Genomic DNA, 21,531 nt, shown 5'->3' with positions numbered 1-21,531 from the left:
CGGACTCAACTGTGGGAACAGCTAGTGTAACCGTCTTTTAAGCCTTGAATTAGGGAGAAACCTGGATTGTAGAGTCTGGCTCATTGTGAGTGAGCAGGACAAAGGCAGGACATGCTAAGTCCCACAGGGGGAAGGGGGAGAGCCACCTGTTCGTTTTAAGCACGGGAGTGATATGGTTTCCCCTACTTTGTTCTTTGTAACGACCTTTCTGCTTGTTTTTGGGATACTGCATTGCAGAGGGTAAGAGTGGAAGCAGGAAGCTTCTGTGGGGTCCAGGAGGGAAGTGATGCTGGCTTGGTCCAGGATGCCAGCGGTGGGAACAGAGAGGCAGATGTGCTGCCTAGCAGAGCTGGCAGATAGGGTGGCCGAGGGGAAAAAGAAGGGAGGAGCAGTCAAGGATGATAATGTTTAGCATGTTAGTCATTGTGACCATGGTGATGCCATTTGGTGAGATATGGTAGACTGGAGGGGGGCAGGTTAAATGAAGGCAGCACTACAGATGGTGAACTTCACATTTTGCTAGTCACTGACTGTGTGAGCTAAGGCAAATCACTAGCCTCTCTGATCTTCAGTTTCCCGGCTGTGACAGGTGGATTAGAAAGTACCCACTTCACTGATTTAATATGCACATTAAATGTGATCATGCATATAAAACACAAGGCCAAGCACACAGTGAATACTCAACAAATTCTGGGAACTAATACTCCTGCTATTCCACAGAAATCAATGGAGAAATATCAGAACCACGACAGGGAGAAGAGGTGGGAGACAGCACATGGTTCTCATACTTCGTTAGCCAACAATCAACTCTCCATGGGAGGAGAGATGGATTTGCGAGTTATTAATAATCAAGTGAGCAACAAATCAAAACTCCCCAATAAAGCTGCCATGTAGTATAGGATCATTGTGACCGCTTATGAGTGATTAATTGAAGTGGTTATGAGCCTTGGCCATGGTTTTATTCACAGATAATACATTTTTTGTTGGTAAAGTGCCTGGCAAGAATTCCTGCAAGGTGCTGACTGTATCAAATGATTCAGCGCCCATCTGTCACTACACAGCCTCTACACAGGGACTGGCTCCTTTCCACCGAGTGTTCTGGAACATTCTTTACATGTTAGAGAAAGAATGTGTGTATGCTTGTGGGGTGTTGTGGAGAAAAAAGGGAGGGTGGTCCAACATCCATACCAGAATAGCTTCAATGCCCTGAACATTCTCAGAAGTTTCATTTAATGTCTATTTTTTGATTGATCAACAAAGACCCAGTGTTCATATCAGCCATATGAATAATTATTATACCCCTTTGATTCTGGAGACAATGAGAATCTTGTTGGGGATGACAATTATAGATGGGGAAACTGAGGATTATAAAGATCAAACAATGCATTTTTTTTTTTTTTGGTGTGCAGTACCTCAATGGGAGTCTGTGAACTAGTGCTCTTTGAATAGCTTAGATTTACACTGAACTCCTTATTTAAAAAATTGGCAATGCTTGAGTTATAAAACATAATCCATCTCTTTCCATAGCTTAATGAAAACATCTCCTACACACTGTAATACATCTTATTCTTCTGCCTTGCAGAGCAGTTATTGTGGAGAGGTTGTGTGCATGCCACACGGAAAGTACAGACCTCACCATAATATTCCCAGAGATGTTAAGGAACATTGCTAAGAGCCAAAGCCTGGCTTCCTGTTCTTGGCTTCAGGTTTTAATTATTGGTTAGTAATTAAGGATTCTTTCTTTGTGAAAAATAATTTCCCGTAGGTTGGGAGTCAGCAGCAGGGTTACCATGGTGGAGAAGCTAATCTTATTTCTATGTCAGAGATTCTCTCTGCCTTGGCCACGTAGGATGGAAAATTCTGCCTTGCCTAAAGCTCTAGACCGCTGTAATGTAAGATCAGGATTCCTGGGAGCCAACCTGTGGTGAAAACTTGTAGGCAAGTGATTTATTAAGGATGTGCTCCCAGGGGAAACCAGTAAAGGATTCTGGGAGGCAGGACAGGGAGGGCTTGGCAAGCAAGAAAGTGGAAAGAAAACTTAGAATAACACACTAATTGCCCCTTTTAATTTCATTTAAAAAATGCTTTCTGCAAATTCATATGTGTCCTTAAGGCAGGAAGGGAGGGGGAGGCTAGGAGAACAGACTTTGAGGTCTGACCACCTTAGGCTTGTGTTCTTCCCTGCTGAATTCTAGCTGTGCAATCTTGGGCAGGTGACTTAACAACATTGAATGCTTACTGAGGGTGTCCTATGAGCCAGAGGCAGTTCTAAGGGCCTTGTGTGCACTGCTGAATTGAATTATCACAATCACCAATAAGACCAGTATTATTATTAACCCATTTTACAGATAAGGAAATTGAGACACAGAGAGATTAACTTGCCTTGGGCCCATAGTTAAGAAGCAGTTGGATGTGAGATTTGAATTCAGCGAGGCTGGCCCAAGAGCTCTTCTTCACTTCCTCACTAAATTTCTCTGAGCCTTTAGTTGCAGAAGAATTATTATTTATGAAAGGGCCGCATGTGGCAAATGGGCAGAGTATACTTATTTTTGAGATAAAAGCAACCATATTAAGAAAAAGTAAAACCTGAAGAGTGGTCTATTTGTATTAATTCAGAAAGGCAGCAAGTCATTCAGTTTGTGCTCAAATATCCACTATGATCAAGAAGGTTGTGTTAGATTTTTTATTGCTGTATAGCAAATTACTATGAACATAGTGGCTTAAAACAACACAAATTTATCTCAGAGTTTCTGGATATGGGTTAACTGGGGCTTTTGCTCAAGGTCTCACCCGGCTGAAATCAAGGTGTCACTGGAGCTGTCTTATCTAGGGCTTGGGGTCCTCTTTCAAGTTCATTCAGCTGTTCGTGATTGTAGGAGTGAGGCCTCAGCTCCTAGGGAGTCCACCATTCCTTGCCATGTGGCCCTGTTCACATCATGGCAGTTGCATCTTCAAGGCCAACAGGTAAAATCTCCACTGCTTAGAATCTCTCTGACTTCTTCCTTCTCTGACCTGTAGATTCCCTTTTAAAGGGCTCACCTGATAAGTTCAGGTCCACCCAGGATACTCTTTCCTTTGATTAGGAGCCTTGATTACATCTGAAAAAAATCTCTAACTGTGCCATATAATGCAATCTAATTACCTAATTGTAAGAGTGATATCTCATCATATTCACAGGTCCTGCCCATACTCAAGAGAGGGACTATACAGAGTGTTTACAATAGAGGGTAGAAATCTTGGGGGGGGGGGGCATTTTACAAATCTTCCTACCATAAAGTCTTTGTCTTCAAGAAAAAATGATTAAGAGATTTTAAAGGTAAGAATGGGCTCTAGCCAAAATGAAATTTAGAGTGCTCATGATTCTTTGACACAACTACCAAATTTATTGTCTATTTTAGAAGACTCCATGGCTTCAGAGTTTGATCCTTCTTAACTGAAGCCTGGGCATTGTTTCTTTGTCTTTGTTGCTGCTTCAGAAAACTGGAATTGGATGATGGATCAGACCTTCGGTCTCCATCAGATCCACATTTGCCCAGGCAATGATCCCATGTAGGTGTGGCTCCAGTGGACACACCCGCTTGGGCTCTGTTGCTTGGCAACAAGACCTGGGCAAGCAGTGTGGAAGACTGCCCACTTTGCTGTGGCATCAACCCACTACTCCCCTCCTGGGTGGGGGACATGGGTTCAGAAATCTGGTTAGGCCCATCTCAGACACCCAGAACTGTGGCTTTAAGACAGTACGATTGGGAAACAGGCACCTGAGGAGAGGGATAAAGTAAAATGGATGTCAGTTCAGCAGGCTCAGCATTGTTCAAAATGACTTGAATCACAGCTGCAGCCAGGGGTTATTGCCAAGTTAATTATTTGGAAGGCTTGGTCACCTAAGGGTTTTTGGTTCTCTGAGATAGAAACCCAAATAAAAAAACCAGTAAAATATTTCACATTTTGGGAATTCAGTGCGTATATACGGATAGTGAAGACAAAGAAAGGAACAAAGGCAGTTGAGAATAGTAATCTTTCAATTTTCTTATATTTGCATAAATGACTTTCTCGTGGCTTATTACATAAACATTGCTACACTTTTTCTGAACAGGTGTGTTTAGCGATAAATGGAATAAAATCCCAATAGTCTCATTAGAATCCTCTCATCTTTTCATCCATCCATCCCATCTATCCATCCATCCAACTATCCATCCATCCATCCATCCATCCATCCATCCATCCATCCATCCATCCATAATTCAGTCTTTTATTTATGAAGTCTGTCTTAATGATCTCTGTGGGAAATGAGGCCTCCGGTTCATTCTCTTGTGAGTAAAAGAGTTGGAAGACATTAACCCGGTCTTTAAGCCGCTTAAATTTAGTCAAAGAGATGAGAATCTGTCAAAGGGCTTTAGGGAATTTGGAGTAAGGAAATGACTTTTGTGGGCTACTTTTTAAGTCTAGGCTTCTAGGTGGAAGCAAATCTCCAGATGAAATCCAATTACCTATTTGTCTAGTATCGTATTGACGAATCTTCTAGATGAATTCGTACGCTGTATCGACCCAAGAAAACAAGTTCATCCCCCATGTGGTGAGCTGCATTCTTTTTTTTTTTTGAGGTGCCATTAGATCCATATAATGTCTCTAACTTGATAAGCTGGGACAAGTAATATAAGCAACCCAAATTTTCTACAGATAACTGAAGTGATTTCTTTTTTCATTTGTTCTTCAGGAATCTCTCACAAATCCTTAAAGATAATCCTGTTCTTACGTTTTAGACTTTTTTTTTTTTTTTTTAGTAGATTCTCTCTTTTTTTTATTATTATTATACTTTAAGTTCTAGGGTACATGTGCATTTAAGTATCTTTCTTTCTCTAATTTTTAGGGCCGACTTGCTTTTTCTAGCTGTTGCATTCCCATGTGAGTGGTGTTTTATTGCCAGGCTAGCACTAAGCATATTATAATGTAATTATATACTTACATGTGAACCCCCCAAGGTCAGGGACTAGATTTTTCACATTTCATAATCCAGGCCCGTAGTATAGCAGTTTGCGCACAGTGGGAAAAATACAGCTTTCTTAAATGCTGACTAAGTTCAATGAAACAAATGCTAGTCAACTGAACAACTTAAAAAAATAGATTGACCAGATATTTTCTTTGCTTTCAGCCATAGCTGTAAGTTTAGGTCCATACAAGTAGTTTCATTCTGTTAAGCAAGGTTTCATTTCTTCCCCGTTTTTCAAGCAAAGTATGTTCCTGTAAAAATAAACAGTTTCCTCTAGTACATGAGTTGCATTAAATGATAGTCATTTGACCGATGGTCTGTCAAAGTGATTTTTAAAAACTCCCCATTCTCAGTATTCAGTCTGACCACCTGGTGACAAAGTGCTCATCACGATCCAGCCAGCATTCAAGAGCACATTGAAAATGCCAGCCCTTCCTTTCAATAAGAAACAAAGGTTATTTAAGCCTCAATTTCATATGAAATATTAATGTGCTTATTTAAATATTCATAGGCCTAAAAGCCAGAAGCAATGTATGTGATCAATACTTCATAACATCGGAGTCATTCGGGGCTGAGTACTGTGCTGGTTTCTTGCTGCCACTCTTTTATCACGGAGGCCACATGCCCCCTGGGGCCCAATGTGCACACTTCTGTCAAGCTCAAGGTACTTCCTGTGCTGGCAGCTCTTCTGAGCTCTCAGCAGGCACCCACTTCAGAGACAGTCACCTGTCAGGACCCATCTAAAGAATGGAAAAGTGCAGGAATGTAGGGGTGGGCATTTTTCTCTTACAATCACTTCTGTTGGTGAAATAGCAATCCTGGAGCATAAATAATGTTCCAAATTTTGAACTGAACCAAAGAACATAGTTTGTCCTCTCCTATCTGGGAATCTAATTGCATATCCAGCAACTTGAGGGATTCTAGACATTATAGAAAAGAAACAGCTTGTAGTTATTTGCATGTGGATTATTCACCTCTCGAATCATATTCCCTCCAGGCTTGCAGCCATAGGACCTCAGTTAGGTTCCAGGGTCCTCTCTTTCCTTAGTATCATGCATGATGAAGGATGCAATGGTGGCATCCACCTATGGGGTGGTTGAGAACTAGGAATTACATAGGGGCTGTGCATGCTACAGTTTCTGATCATCATCGATAGAGGGTCATTATATAATTTAGTTCCTGGTATTACTTGCAATAATATTGGTGAATTAACATTTAATGCAATTTAACAAATATGTATTAAATGCTTGCTTAACTCTGTGATAAGTGTTAAGAGGGACACAAAACACATACAGATTACACACTTCCTTACAAAGAGCTTATGATCTAGCTGTGGTGTAGTCAAACATTATAGGTGAACTGTACTGTTGAATGAATGAATGATTGAATGCATGAATGAAGTGCCAAAATGAATGAGTAGGTTAACCATCAGAATCTTGGAGTGTTTTAAAAGAAATATACACTATGAGGCTTATCCTTAAAGATTTTGATTCAGTAGGTCTAGAGTAGGCCTAGAAGCCAATATTCTCTTCAGACTGGGGTACACCTCAAGTACTGTAGGAGGATGGAGAAGGGGGTCTAGCATGGGCAGCTGTAACAGTTACTGCATAAAACAGCCATAATATGTCAACAGCATATAACAGTATGTGTTTATATAGCTTACGAGTCCGCAGTTCAGCTGGCAGCCAGGTGCGCTGGGCTGGGCCCAGCTAGGCAGCTCTGCTGAGTTTGGCTGGCTTGCTTGTTTCTGTGTGTTGGCTGAGGTTTGGTGATTTTGGTGGGGCTCAGTGAGGTAGCTCTGCTTCTTACTGCAGCTCTGTAGGCCAACGTGGGTGGTGGTGCTTCAGGCTGTGGCAGTGGGGCAGCTCTTCTCCATGTCTCTCACCCTCCTCTAGGGTACAGCAGGCGAGCCTGGGAATGCCATTCTAACAGTGATGGCAGAGGCATGAGAAGGCAGTTGGGAGCACACAAGGCCTCTTAAGGCCTAGGCTCCAAACTGGCACGGTCAGTTCTAGATTATTCTATTGCTCAAAACATGTCACAAGGTTCAATCCAAAGTCAAGGGGTAGGAAATACACTTCACCTCTTTAAAGGGAGATTCTGCAGAGTCCCATGGCAGGAGCTGTGGTCTAGGGAAGGATGTGGAGTTGGAGTCAGTGCAAACTTCTGTATTTGTTGCACTCAAGAATTCTTGGAAAAGCTCCCGAAGAGTCCTGAATCTGGACAGATTCTCATCACAGGATCTTAGAGCTTCTCAGAGCATGACTCAGAGTTTCCAAGCTAGAAGATGGAGTGCAAGAAGTGGCCCATCCTCCCAGCCATCAGAACAGGAGCTGATGTCCCACCCTGCAATGGCTTAAATACCAGGAGATTTCCCTGGCTCAGAGAAAACCTCACTTGGGGAAGTTGCTACCTTATAATCCCTTTGCCCACCTTGGGAATTACCCTCACTTATGACTACCCTTGAATATTCATCTAGTTCTAAGGTCTGCGACAGGGAAGAAGATGCAGGTCATAAATCCCGCTTCCTTGGGGGGCATCCTTCATTACATCCCTGGCCATGAGCAATGGGTCTTCTCCCTGTCTTTACCTTCTCTTTTCTTGGACGTTGTTTTCAAAGCCTTTGAGATTTATGCTGGTATCCTCTGCTTTTTGCCCTTAACTTTGCAAGCCTCACAATCTTATACTTAGCCTGGATCAGTTGTCCTTTTCTTTTAATGGCCCTGAGTTCACTGGGAGGTCCAATGAACAACTGTACCGGTTTCTTGAGGCACACGCCTGCTTCTCCATCAGGACAACCCAAAATTGTGCAAAGTTGTAATCTCAACTCTTTTGAGACAGAAGGAAATGAATGCTTATTGAGCATCTATTATGTGCCAGGCCTGATATGCATATTATCTCAACGATACCTTGCAATGCTGACAAGACATCCATTTTGCCCATTTCACAGATGAGAAAATTAAGGTTCAAAGATGTTTGATATGCTCCTCTAAGGCTGCACCATGAGGTAGGGAGCCAGGAGTCATCTCAGCTTGGACTCAGTTTCCACTACTGCCAACTGTCAGAACCCTACCCTTGCAAGCGGGCTGTTTTCCAACTGTCAGCATATGCAACTCTGCTGAAGGCTCTGTCTTCAGGACCCTATTTTTGTTGTCTAGAGTGAATCATTCTATCTCCCCACCTCATCTCTACTCCTGGGTAGTGGCCTTCACCCAGTGGTCGACAGGAGTTGGTGGGTAACTCTGAGGCCCACTCGGTCCACACTGTTTCCCAGAATTCCCCAGGGAGATTGAGCTCCCATTGCCCTTGGGGCAATATGCTCTCTGGGCCACTCTCCCTTTCTGGCATCACTTTCCTCCTTCCCAGCTGGTGCTTCCTGGGATCTCCTCTCAAATGAATAACTTGCTTTCAAATCCTTGTCTCAGGGTCTGCTTCTGAGAAAACCCAGCACACAGCAAGAAGGCTCTCCTTGGATTCTACAGACCCACCAGCCATTTCTTGACCTTTGTAGCTTCACCAAAGCTACCAAGCAGGAGATGTTCTACCCCACCCACCTTCATGCCCTGAAAGCTGCCAAAGTCACACTCCACATGTTCTCAAAGAAGTCTCCCTTTGTTCCACAGACCTAGCAGAACCCCTGAGCTTGGGCCAGTACTGTGAACTCAGCCTGCAATCCTCACTGGATTGGGAGCTCACAATAAAGAGACCACGACCTCCCTGTCTGCCTGCCCCTCACCTGACAGTCATGTCTCACATGCCTGCATCTTTACTGATCTGCCAGCTTCTCTAGAGAGTGCCTGTGTCTTATTTATCTCTCTTCCTCTGGGGCTTGCACATAGCAGGTTCAATCCACAGCAGTTGTATTGACTTAGAGAAAATACCCAGTTTGTATAGCGAAGATGGGTAAAGGAGGCTGTAATTTTAACTTGGTCTAAAATAGTCTCTTGGCTAATACTCATTTTGTGTCATGACTATTGGGATAGAGAAAGAAAAATTTTAATTATTTGGAATAGTGAACTTTTACCAGTGGGACTGGATCCCTCCGATGAAATTCAATCATAGAACAATAGAGTGTTCCAAGTGGCCGTTATTATCCTTTGCTCCCAACACTCAACAGGTTCAGTGTAGATTTGTTGAATTAGATTAACATTAACAACTTACATTTATATATTGATTTGCAATTTTACAAGTATTTTATTCTTAGTTTAATGGAAAGAAACTGGACTACCAGCATACGCTGTTTCCTCTCTTAATATACAGAATAACCAAGCTTTGAAAATAATTCTGCTTTCAGAAACATTTTGGCTGGTTTGATTATAAAGTAATTTTTTGAAGAGCCTCGGGTAGAGTTTTCAGTTCTCACTGAAAAGAAATCAGTAACCACAAGGAGTTTTTCCAACATAGAACATGTCTATTTATTTTAACCTTTAATGAATTTCCAAGGCATCTCTGGGGCAGACGTTGCTACATCCCCCTTCAGCCTGACACCCTCATGTCCCTGGTGAGCTGCAGCTGTCTGTACCCACACCTTTGCCCAGGGCTTTTCCCCAGGCTGTGGGGAGGTAGGAACTTCTTTTGGGACAAGCCCTCAACCAATGACTAATGAAGTTGGCACATAAATACCCCAGCTTCTTGAGGCATCACATCCCAAGGGGGATCACTCTGGCTCACATATTCTATGCTGTCTCCCAGAGTTCCCCAGTGGGATTAAGCCTCAGTGCCCACCGTGCTGTCTTGTTTGATAACTGCCCCATTTACGAGCCACCTTTCCTTCCTGGATTCATTCCCTCTCCTCTACCCCTCCTTCCTGGAATCCCCTTCCAAATAACCTACTTGTACTCAAACCCCCCTTGCTTCAGAGTCTGCTTCTAGGGAAACCCAAGCAAAGAAATCGCCAAGTACCTCTCTGTCAAAGGGCACCAGGCTGGCTCATCCCTCAGAACCATTAGGTCACCTAACAAGGTGTGAAGCTGCCTGTTCATTCTCTGCTCAAACAATTTTCGAGCCTATCACTGTCTACTGGTTTTATTGCTCTCCTGGGCTGGTCTACTCTATTTGCTGTCCTCATTGTGTTAATGATAGTGTAAAATTTTTAATTAAAAATAAAGAAGATGAATGTGGTTAGTAGCTCCGAAGTTGCCACTCTGAACTCTACACAGGGTGAGAGACAGACACTGTGCTATTAAAAACCAGCTAGTTTGGGCCCTCTGCTGGGGAATCGAGCATGAGATATTTAGGTGTTCAGTTTTCTCATCTATACCAAAGAGGCAGAACATTTTCACAGCCATATGTAAATATACATAATTTCATTGTCAGCTTCCAAGTGTTTGATACAAGTTGAAGACTCAGACTTTGCTCTGAACGCAAGTTATCAAGATGTGCAGTTTTGTAAAGAAATCAAATTTTCTGTTCGATTCCTAGGTCTCATCTAGTTTAAGTTCAGCATAGACATTGTCATCTCTTCAATAACATCCTGTCAGTGGCCATCAATCATCCTCTTGAATATTTTCAGGTAGGAAGAATTTGTTACTTTCATTAATTTATTAATATTTATTTATTTATTATTTTTTGAGATGGAGTCTCCCTCTGTCGCCCAGGCTGGAGTGCAGTGGCGCGCTCTTGGCTCACTGCAACCTCTGCCTCCCAGGTTCAAGTGATTCTCCTGCCTCAACCTCCTGAGTAGCTGGGACTACAGGCACCTGCCACCACGCCTGGCTAATTTTTTGTATTTTTAGTAGAGACGGGGTTTCACCATGTTAGCTAGGATAGTGTTGACCTCCTGACCTCATGATCCACCTACCTTGGCCTCCCAATAATTTACTAATCTTAATCACTAGACAGTTCTTCCTTTGACTGAATTAAAATCTTCCTTCTGTGGTTACCACCCATTGGTGGGAATTTTCTTGGGAGAAATTACTGAACAAGTGGAATGCCTTGTTTTACCAGGAGAATCTGAAATATTTGAAAACATACTCTAATGTGCCTGCTTTCTTTTTTCCAGGAAAAGCTTTTCCAGTTCTTTCAGCTGTCCTTAGCATGGTATGGCTTGGCCATGTTACCGTCTGCCATCCCATCTCCCTCTTACAGTGAAACACCCATTGGAAACAACCTAATTGTTCAACAATTGGAGATGAGCTTGTTTAAATAAATTACAGCATAAGCTAATGCCATGTAGCCCTTAAAATTATGTTTTGAAAGATTTTGAATAACATAAAACTGTTTATGGCACATCAAGCAGAAGGGAAGAATGTGCAAGAAGAGCTGAATTTCATTAAAAATAGACACATAGAAATTTAAGGCCCAAAATATGTCAAAATATTAAGAATGGTGGTATTACGGCTAGTTTTGAATCTGTTTTATGCTTTTTCAAATTTTTTGACAAATAACATGCATTCATTTTTTTTTAATCAGAAAAAATGATGTTCTTAGGAAAGAAAAGAAGAAAAAAAGAACTTGAGACTCACAGAACCCGTAGAGTTCTTCAGGTATATTCTGGTATTGCAGATCTCAGAGGAGCTGGCACGGCTCAGTATGGAGGCTTCGCGTTCCAATTTCAGATGAAGGTTTTGGCAGATGGATCACACCATCCACTAACATTGTACCTGCAGCTCACTGGAACCCCGGAGGACTCTTGCCCCATGTGAATGACTATCTTTTTCGAATCTGGCAGCTGGAGTTGGGAGCAGCCTGACAGGAACTGCCTGGGCTAGGCAGGGAGAAGGGAAGGATGCAGAGGTCGGTCTTCATGTCTTAGGCCTTTGTGGGGTTATGCTATGCACAGGAGACAGGACTTGCGCCCTCAGCTTTCCAGCCCAGTGGGTGCCACCCCACCTTGAAGTCCTCCAAGTGGCAAGATGATTGTTTCTCCAAGGATGGTTTGGGAAAGTGAGCAGAACTCCACGTGGCTGCCCTGCGAGGCACTGGGTCCTGGAGATGGAGGGAACTGTGGAGAATGTCAATGCTTCTGTCTGCAGAGGGTGGAGTGGGGATAGCCCTCGGAGGGAGGACCACTGATCCTGCAGGTCATGATCTCTGCCACACTTGCTGTCTGTAAGGAACGGCCCCAGATACATCAGAGCCTTGGAGAAAATGCAATGCAGCGCTTCTCAATCCCCTGCCCGACACATCTCCAGGGCCCTGCGGTTATGGAGGAGGCAGGGAAAGGTGGAGGCACTAGTGGAGTCAGTCAAAGTCAGGTGGAGGCAGCAAGGACTGTGTCCAGGGCAGTCCCTTTAAGGAAGTGTACGAGAAGACCAGCAGACAGCTCCGCTCATGTGTTCATTAGGGAAGGCGCCATGGGGAGACAGGGAGAAGGACTGTTTCCTTAGACTCCACACACAGGACTGCTAGGCATGGGCAGTTTACAATGGTCTTCTCCATAGACATGGATTATTATCATTGCTGAGAATATAGCTTTGGTTCAATTTCTGTCATTTCTCTCTGGGGCCACATTGGCTGGACTCTGCCAAGGATTCATTTAATAGTTTTTCCTAATATTAAAAAAGATGCTCCTCTCAATTTATTCTCTTCCAGATTTATAAGATCCCTTCAATGCCCTGTTTCTTGCTGCCTAGTGCACGAAATACATGGAATATTCACACTTTCTTTGTGCAATGTAAATACACTCGCCTTCCAGGACGAATGACCCAGACTAGTGACCTCCAAACACTTTTTGCTGGGTAACCATCCTTTCTCTTATGCAAACCCTTGTTCTCTAAATGAGTCTCTTCAATGACTAAGATAACATCTAGATCTGGAGGTCTCAGAAGTATAGCTTAGAAATAGTTTGGATAATTTTAAGTGAACACACCAATGCTTGAATCTTGTACTCTCCGGGGCTAAAATAAGTGATCGATTCTGTTTAAAGGGCTTGTGGGTTCATCAGGAAAGGAGCGTGTGACTTGCTGAGCCAAAAATTAGAGTGTGTGGTTCCAGCCCCTCAGGGCTTTCGGTGATTCTCTGCTAACATTGCTTATTGCTAAGGGAGAGTAATGCTCAATGTTATGGGGGAAAGGCAGTGGAGTGGTCATAAGTGACATAAATAATCAAAAAAGATAACATTCTTACTTTCATAAAGCTAGGGCTGTAATGTGAGTCGCTGCAGCTTTTGGCTTTTTGCCTTCGGTTTTATCCAACAAGAACCCAGATGGCTCATTTCCACCCTTCAATTCAATATCATCAGGTAGAGCTGATTTAAACCTTGCCAAGTCTCTTTCTTCTTCCCCCTCCCTGTACCTACTTTCTTGGCACTCTGTTCTTTCAGACGTCAGGTTTCTTTCTTCTCTCAAAGCCACTGCCTTTGCCTGCTGCCAGGCCACATGCCTTGTCCATTTGCTTGTCGCCTGAGCTGTGGCTCCAATGGGATGGACAGTTCCAGTGTGGCTGCCTACGTGGTTGTCTGTGTGTGCATGCATGTGTGCCTATGAGTGCACGTGCATCTTCTTTTGTACTTATGCGTGTGTGTATGTTCCTGTGTGTGTGTTCCTCCATGTGTGCATGCATATGTTCCTGTAGGTGTACTCATGTGTGCGTGTGTGTGTGCATGTTCCTGTACTTGCATGCACGTATATAGACAAGCACACATGTGCATGTTCGTAATAGCCAGGGGTACTAGGACATTTAAGATGCATCTGTTTCCCCACCAAAGTTGGCTTGTACTTACATAGTTGGAGGCCAGGTCCGGGTGGAGATAGTCAATCCCTGGGAAAAGACAACAATAACACAGGAACCAAAGGTTAATACCTGCCACTGTGTCCTCAGGAAAGCTGCCCATGAAAGTGCCCTCTTTATGGGGCTGGTGCCAGAAAGCTTGCCATGGGGGTGAGTGCCCCGTCACAAAGCTCCCACCCTTGCACCTCCCTTCTGTGTGGAGGTGGGAAGGTGGGCTGCACTGCCAGAGCAGACAGACAGCTGCCCCAGACACGCTTGAGAGTGAAGCCAATTAGAGTTTGAGGCTCAAGGATAACACTTCTGACATAAATGTCAGCACTAAGGGGCTTTGTGACAGTGAGATGGATGGTTCATCAGAGCACTGATCTAAAAGAGATTTGTAGAAATCTTGACATTTTTAAAGCATCAACTGGCATTTCTCTGAAATGAAACTGGCCCTGGGGAGGAAAAGTGATTATTATTTAACAGGGCATGGACAGCAATGGATTAGGAGAATGTACTCCGGCATGGAAATAATAAGAGAACATGGCTGGGCAGGAAAAGCCATTAGGCAAAGGGCAAATGGTTTCCAGTGAGGTGTTGCTGGTTGGGAGCTGAAGCTTGTCTCTTCAGAATGTGGCTTTCCAGGAAGCCTGAGGCTTGAATGTCTCGGCAGGAGCCCTGCTTTCTCCTGAATGGTGGCCTGTCTTGTTGCCCAGTAGTCATTCCAAGGGTAAAATCATGGGCTATGAGCACTGCTGAGTTCCATCAGACCCTTGGACCTCAGAAAGCATCATGAAACTTCAAGGGCGATTGAAAAGCTCTCATTTGGGTTTGCAAAACCACATAATTTTTGCAGCAGTTACATCTGAGCATCTAGCCCTCCAAGAAACAGGGCAGGTTCTTGACACCATCTAGCATAATTGTTACAAATGTAGGTTTTTGGAGTCAAAGACAGGCATTTGAGTACCAACCACCCTGATAACTGCCTGCAAGACTTCAGGTAAGTTGCTTAGACTCTCTGTGCTAGTTTTCCTTTTTCACCAACTAGGGGTGAGAACAATGTAGGGACTAAAGAAACGAATGCATGTGGTATGCTTGGCCCAGCAGCTGGTGCATTTAATAACTACATGGGGATACAGATTCTAAAAGCCAGAAGTATCATTAAATACTTGCCAAAGCTGCTATCTTCACTGCATGCTTACCAAGGCTGGGCCACCATTAGGAATTTGCTTTCCCAAAAAGAGCTTGTATTAGGATGCATATTTCTAAAAAGGAATTTTGCTTTTTTTTTTTTTTCTGGGTTATACAATTAGAAACTGTACCGAGAGTCACTAATCTACAGTACATGTGTTAGGTTTTATTGTTGATTTCGATAAGTGAAGCAATTGCTGTCACTATGGCTGCTTTCTATAGCTTGGGAGACTATAGTCCCCACCCCAAATCATTATGCCTCTCCTCCCACTTGCCTCCTGAGGTCTTCGGAGGGAAAGGCATCAGATTATTTAAAGACTAATATTTTAAAAAGTTGTTAACCCTTGTTCTGGATCCTAATTCAAAGATGGTCAATTTTGGTCAGGCATGGTGGCTCACGCCTGTAATCCCGGTGCTTTGGGAGGCTGAGGCAGGAAGATTGCTTGAGATCAGGAGTTCAAGACCAGCCTGGGTAACATAGTGAGACCCTGTCTCTGCAAAAAAATAAGGACATCACTGCACACTAACCTGGGAGACACAGCAAGGCTCTGTCTCTAAAAGAAAGCAAACAAACATCCCAAAAAGCAAATCAAGAAACATCCCCCCAGGAAAATGGTCAGTTTAGGCTGTGGGGTGAAGTTGGGGATGAGCATAGGCTTTGAAATCAGTGGATCCAGTTCCACTCCAGGCTTAGACATTAACACTTGTGTGGCTTTAGCCAAATGACATAATCTCTCTGAGCTTTAGTTTCCATGTATTTGAAATGGGACTATTATTTACTTTGCAAAGCAGTTTTCAAGACTAAAGACAATTCGTTGAAAGTCTTCAGCTTATAGGAAACACTTAATACATCCTATTTCTTATCATCATTAGTCCTATCATCTACCACATCTCTGGGGTAATGTGGATATGCAGAAGAACGGAAACATTAAAAAACATCCACTGGGTTTTAGCATATTGTATTGAAATTAAATTAAATTATTTGTTAAGATAGCTTAAATTTTGTGAACTTGTTGGGTAAAAAATTTTGATAATTTATACCTAAATATAAATTATCAAAAATATAATTTATTTTTAAAATAAATAAATATAAAATTATAATAAAATATTATATAGTAAAATATTAAAATTTAATAAAATATTACAAATATAATTTATATTTTAAATATTTATATTTTAAAATATATCCTCTGGATGTGTCTTCTTTTACACTTTTATCTGGATCACACAAACTTATCTAGATAAGTGTAAAAAAAGACACACCCAGAGAATATATTTTCCAACAGGAAGTCAATTTTTAAAACATGGCTTCATGTTCTGAGAATGGAAGCTGTTGAAGAGAAAGATCCTCCAAGAAATAGTAGTGTCTTCTCTGTCAAGGGAAAATATTGGAGCAAGGAGATAATTTGAGACCAGAAAGAAATTAGAATTAAAACAAGATAAAGTTAGCCTAATTAAAATAAACGATCTTCAATTAGGTTAAGAGGAATACTAAGTGTTAAGTTAGAACAGATACAGACTTTGGTCTGAGAAAGAGAGAGTGATTGATATGACTGTGATGGACAACAAACACGATTCAGAAAAAGTAATAATGCACTGAAGAATGGAAAATAGTAATTTGGTAATTAGATAGTACTTTAATATTTTTGTATATTTGATTATTTTTTAAGGTGGGAGGTACTAAACACATCTTCCTAATCAGCTTATTTTTAATTCTTACAATATTCTGATATTCATTCTTATATTTCATGCTTTTGTTTATTTCTCAACAGTGAATGCCAGGCATAGTGTCGGTCCTGGAAAAACTCCGATGATTTAGACATAGAACCTGAGTTGTACAACTATCTATGGCTCACAGCCTATGGGGGCACCGACGAATCACCAGCCAATCATAATAAAAGTGGCACAGAAATGACAAATACTTGGTTATAATTTTATTCATAAATCATTAGTATCCTATCATCAATTTGAAACTTTTCAGAAGGTCTAATCCACAATAGTCCCAATTCTCAGGAAGCTGTGACAGTCCTGGAGACCTCAAGGAACTAGAAAGGAGTTCCATGTGCATATTCCTAGTTAGAATATTAATAGTTCACTTGAGATGCATAGCATGTCAGAGCCCTGGCCCTGAGCTCCAGTTCTTTAACCCTAACCCTAACCCTAGAGCCTCGGGGCCCAGGCAGAGAACTGCCATGGGGTGGGGCTACCATAGAAAACTCCCACCAGAGCAATGCCCAGTGGAGCTGTGGGGGTGGGACTGCCCTGAGACCTCAGAACTACAGAGCCACTAACATGTGATTCCAGTGTGGGAGAATGGCAGGCATGAGACTCCACCCCATGAGAGCTGCTGCTTGGGCTGTGCCCAGTGAAGCCATGGGGGCGGGGTTATTAGGAGCCTTGGAGGCCCAGCTCCCATCCCAGTGTGTCCAGAAGGTGGGACATAGAGTCAGAAAAGGTTACTCTCAAGCCTCAGAGTTTATGTTTGCCATTTTGGATTTTGGCCTTACTGCAGACCTGTTACTCCTTTCTTCTTTCCTACTTCTCCCTTTGGGAATGGGAATATACGTTCTACGCCTGTCTCACCACTGTATTTTGGAAACATGTAACTTGTTTGATTTTACAAGTTCACAGCTGGAGAGCAATTTGCCTCAGGATGAATCGTACCTTGACTTTCACCCATCTCTGATTTAGATGATATTTAGATGAGACTCTGGGCTTTAGACTTTCATGTTGGTGCTGGAACAAATGAAGACTTTTGGGGCTACTGGGCTGGAATAAGTGTATTTGTATGTGAAGGACACAAATTTTTGGCATGGGAGTGGGTAGGGTGAAATGCTGTGATTTGAGTGTTTGTGTCCCTCTAAAAATATACGTTGAAACGTAATCCTTAGTTGCAATAGTGTTTCGAAGTGGGGCCTTTAGGAGGTGCTTAGGTCGTGAGGGCTGTGCCTTCGTGAATGGGGTTCATGCTCTTATAAAAGGGCTTGAAGGAGAGAGTTCATCCCTTTGTTACCCCTTCCGCCAGGGGAGGACACAGTGTTTGTCCCCTCCACAGGATGCAGCAACAAGGGGCCATCTTGGAAGCAGAGAGCAAGCCCTTATCAGATACCGAATTTGCGATTTCCCAGCCTCCAGAAGTGTGAGAAATACGTTTCTGTTACTTATAAATGACCTCGTCTAGGGTATTTTGTTATAGCATCAGGAACGGACTAAGGCACATTGTAAACATCCACAGCCAACCACCTGGAGTCCTGTCGGGGCAGGGTAGAGTTTATAGCCATTCTGGTGAGTAAGACCTCAAGACCAAATTATAGTAAAGCACAACATGTTGGCACTCTTTTTGACTGTCCCAACTGAGTTCCAGTGGTAGCCAGCACCAACCACCAGCCCTGGGAGTGCACCATCATGGATGTGCAGCCCAGCTGGGCCTTCAGAAGACTGCAGCCCAGCTAACATCGCAACCGCATGAGCAACACTGAGTGAGCAGTGCCCAGCCAGGCTCTTCCCAGGTTCCTGTGCCACAAAATCATCATCAAAGATAAATAGCGACTTTAAGCTGCTAAGTGTTGGGGTTGGATAGGGTTTGGCTGTGTCCTCCCCCAAATCTCATCTTGAATTGTAGCTCCCATAATGCCCATGGGCATTGGGGGGACCCAGTGGGGGATAATTAAATCACGGGGGTGGTTTCCCCCATACTGTTTTTGTGGTAGTAAGTCTCATGAGATCTGATATAAGTCTCATGAGATCTGATGGTTTTATCAGGGGAAACTTCCTTCACTTGGCTCTGATTCTGTCTCCTGCCCACTGCCATGTAAGACACGCTTTTCATCTCCTGCCATGATTGTGGGGCCTCCCCAGCCACATGGAATTGTGAGTCCATTAAACCTCTTTTTCTTTATAAATTACCCAGTCTGGGTATGTCTTTATCAGCAACGTGAAAACGGACTAATACAGGATTATTTGTTACACAGCAAAAGTAACTGGAGCAGCCACCCTGCTGGACCTTCCTACTGCTTTTCTATGTGATGCAGAGTTCTAAATTTCTCAGAAGGGTGTGGGTGACTGTCTGGTCCTCAGGCTTGAATCTTTACTCACATGAATGAGGCCCCCATTCACAAAGTCTCACCAGGAAGGCAGATCAAAGGATTAGGTTTCAAGTACCAAGAATGGTGGTTAGAGTTAGTTGTGAGACTTTGGGCAGTTTCTTGTCTCCCTAAACCTCAGTTTCTTCATCTGTAAAATGGGGATTATAATAATACCAGCCTTAGGGAATAACTGTGGTTGTATTTCCAAAATGCTAAGCAGTGTCTAGCAAATAGTGATTACTCAATAAATGTTAGTTGTTTTTACTGTTAGTTGTTTATTCTTACTTCAGTTTGAAGCTCCCTCTGACCTTACCTCACTGGCCTTCCATCTCACTTCCTTGGCTCCATCTGATAATGGCTAAGGGTCTTGACCCATACCTTCTCTGATCTTGTGTGATCTTGAGAACCAGCCACCTGCTCTGAATTATTCTTGGGCTGGATGACTCTTGTCCATCCTTGTATCTTGTCATGATCACATTCCATTTTCCAGGTCAAGTTCCGAACTCTAAACAATTCCATTACAGTAAAAGGGATGACGTTGTCATCATTAAGTGGGGTCCTTGCTAACGTTTACATAAGTGAAATGTCCTAGTAGACCCTTAAGAAATAATTTCTGCCCCTTTGGACAGCAGCTAACCATGGAGGTCCTCTCCTAGTGATATGTAGCATGTGGAAATGATGTTGCTTTGCACCTAAGTGAAGGCAAGAGATACTTATTGAGCATCAATTGAGTCACTGGATCCAGCAGACAGGATGATGGCTGAGTTTGGAGTTGGGCAACCAGAGATGGGAGGGCGGCTATTAAAACTGGCTGTCCACAAATTGAAACTTCTCCACGCAGATGATTGAACATTTGCCACACAGGCCAACATATGGAGAGACAGTGTTGATAGAATATGACATTAGTTTTGCCCTTAGGTATCAGGGTTGGCATCTGTGTCTCTCTGTAACCTTAGTTTGGAATATCTTGCCAAGAAAATATCTGGGACATGGCACCATACCATTCATACGTGCAGGTCGTTAAGAGAGAGAATACAGTACTGGTGTTGCCAGCCTTCCCGGTTCTAGCTGTGAGGGCAGAGATGGCCAATTACATGGCAAGAGGCTGCTGAGCATCTGTCTTTGTCCTCACCATGTGGGGAGCTGCCCTTGTCCCAAATGTGCTCATTTTGCTATTCAACAGTGAACTTGGAGAATGGCTTGGTCATCATACTTTTCTTCAGTTATCATACTGAATAGCATGTGATGCATTAAAAATGGCCACAAATTCAGAGTTTATTTCCTTTCCACTTGAATCTGGATTGGCCCTGGGACTATTCATCCAATGTAAGTGGCAGAGTGACCAGTGCCCATTCCAGGTCTAGCCTTTAAGAGGACTGGCAGCTTCTGCTTCTTCTCTTTTGGAATGCCTACTCTTGGGAGTCCTGAGCCACCTGTAAGAAATCCATCTACCTTGCTGGGGGCCTCATGTGAGAGAAGTCCTCAGACTCCATGGAAAGGGAGGGAGGCTGAGCCATTTCAGCCTCCCAGTGGAGCCTCTAGTTGACTCCAGCCTCAACTGCCTTCTGACTCTACCTGCATGATAGACTCCAGTAGAACTTGCAGAACTGTCCAGCTGAACTCCAGCAACCCACAGAACTGTGAGAGATAATAATATGGTTGTTTTTTTAAACCACTCAATGTTGGGATGCTTCGTTCTGCAGCAGTAATTGACTACAACAAAGAAGAAACCAGGGATTGTAATTGGGGGGCAGAGTTTACTTTTTTGGGAACCCGAAGGCCATTAATCAGCTGAAGAAAGAACATCAAATGAGAAATTCTGCGGGGACTTTCTAAAGGGCTTGCCTTTCCATGTGGAACTGGGTCAGGAGCCAATGACTTTAGGAGTCAGTCAAGGAACTTTCAGTTAACGAATTCTGAAATGGGCATCTACAGGACTCTTGGAGTTTTCCTAAGAGCAGAGCAATGTGCATATGTTGGCACTTTAGTGCCACTTTTAGGGTGGCTTCTGTGATCCCCAGCTGGGGATACCCGGTAGATACGCTGTTAGAATTGGTTATCACAATATCTTCTAGGTAGGTTTCCCCCAAACCCTAATGCATCTTTTTCCTGGGTGAGCTGGCCTGAACCCCTTTGGAACAGTTTCCAAGAACAAGTGTTAGAAAGGAAGAAACATTTATAAACTTCTGACATCTGAGCACACACACTCTCATGCAGGGCTCCTTTCTTCTTGTGAGAGCCCTTGGCCTCTGGAGGAAGGTGTTACAGCCACTTAAAAATGTCTCATACATCAGAAAACATTGAGGCATTGTTTTTATGTTGATATTTAATGAGCCAACACAAGACAACACAGGTTTTAAGCAGGCTGGCTCCTCTTGGTTTCCTCTGTCGTTTCTGCTTCAAAGCTTTACTTTAAGGAACATAGTGTTCTGTTCTTTGAGGATCTTCAGATGGGAAAGGCTCCATTGTTTCATCTCTGTGTAGCCTTTGTATATAATTGGATCAATAATGCACAGTGGAGCTTTTTGCTGGCGGACCCAGATGGGTGATGGAGGGCAATAAGACGTCCCCAGTGAAACGACTACAGGCAGCGATTCTCCACAGGGCCAAGGACGT

General features: G+C 43.1%; 1 protein-coding gene across 3 annotated transcripts in view; it reads right to left on the bottom strand.

Moving 5' to 3' along the window:
• The window catches only part of PCSK2 (proprotein convertase subtilisin/kexin type 2), a 258,307-nt gene that overhangs the window by 100,902 nt on the left and 135,874 nt on the right, over positions 1-21,531 (bottom strand). For all 3 annotated transcript variants that reach the window (XM_025399674.1, XM_025399673.1, XM_025399675.1), the window contains one exon: positions 13,650-13,687. In XM_025399674.1, coding sequence (XP_025255459.1) covers positions 13,650-13,687 — 38 coding nt within the window. The remainder of the gene's footprint in view (positions 1-13,649; positions 13,688-21,531) is intronic.

This window comes from Theropithecus gelada, chromosome 10, assembly GCF_003255815.1.
Source record: "Theropithecus gelada isolate Dixy chromosome 10, Tgel_1.0, whole genome shotgun sequence".
Classification (NCBI taxonomy): domain Eukaryota; kingdom Metazoa; phylum Chordata; class Mammalia; order Primates; family Cercopithecidae; genus Theropithecus; species Theropithecus gelada.
The sequence above is the reverse complement of the archived record's forward strand: the minus strand, read 5'-3'. Positions and strand labels throughout refer to the sequence as shown.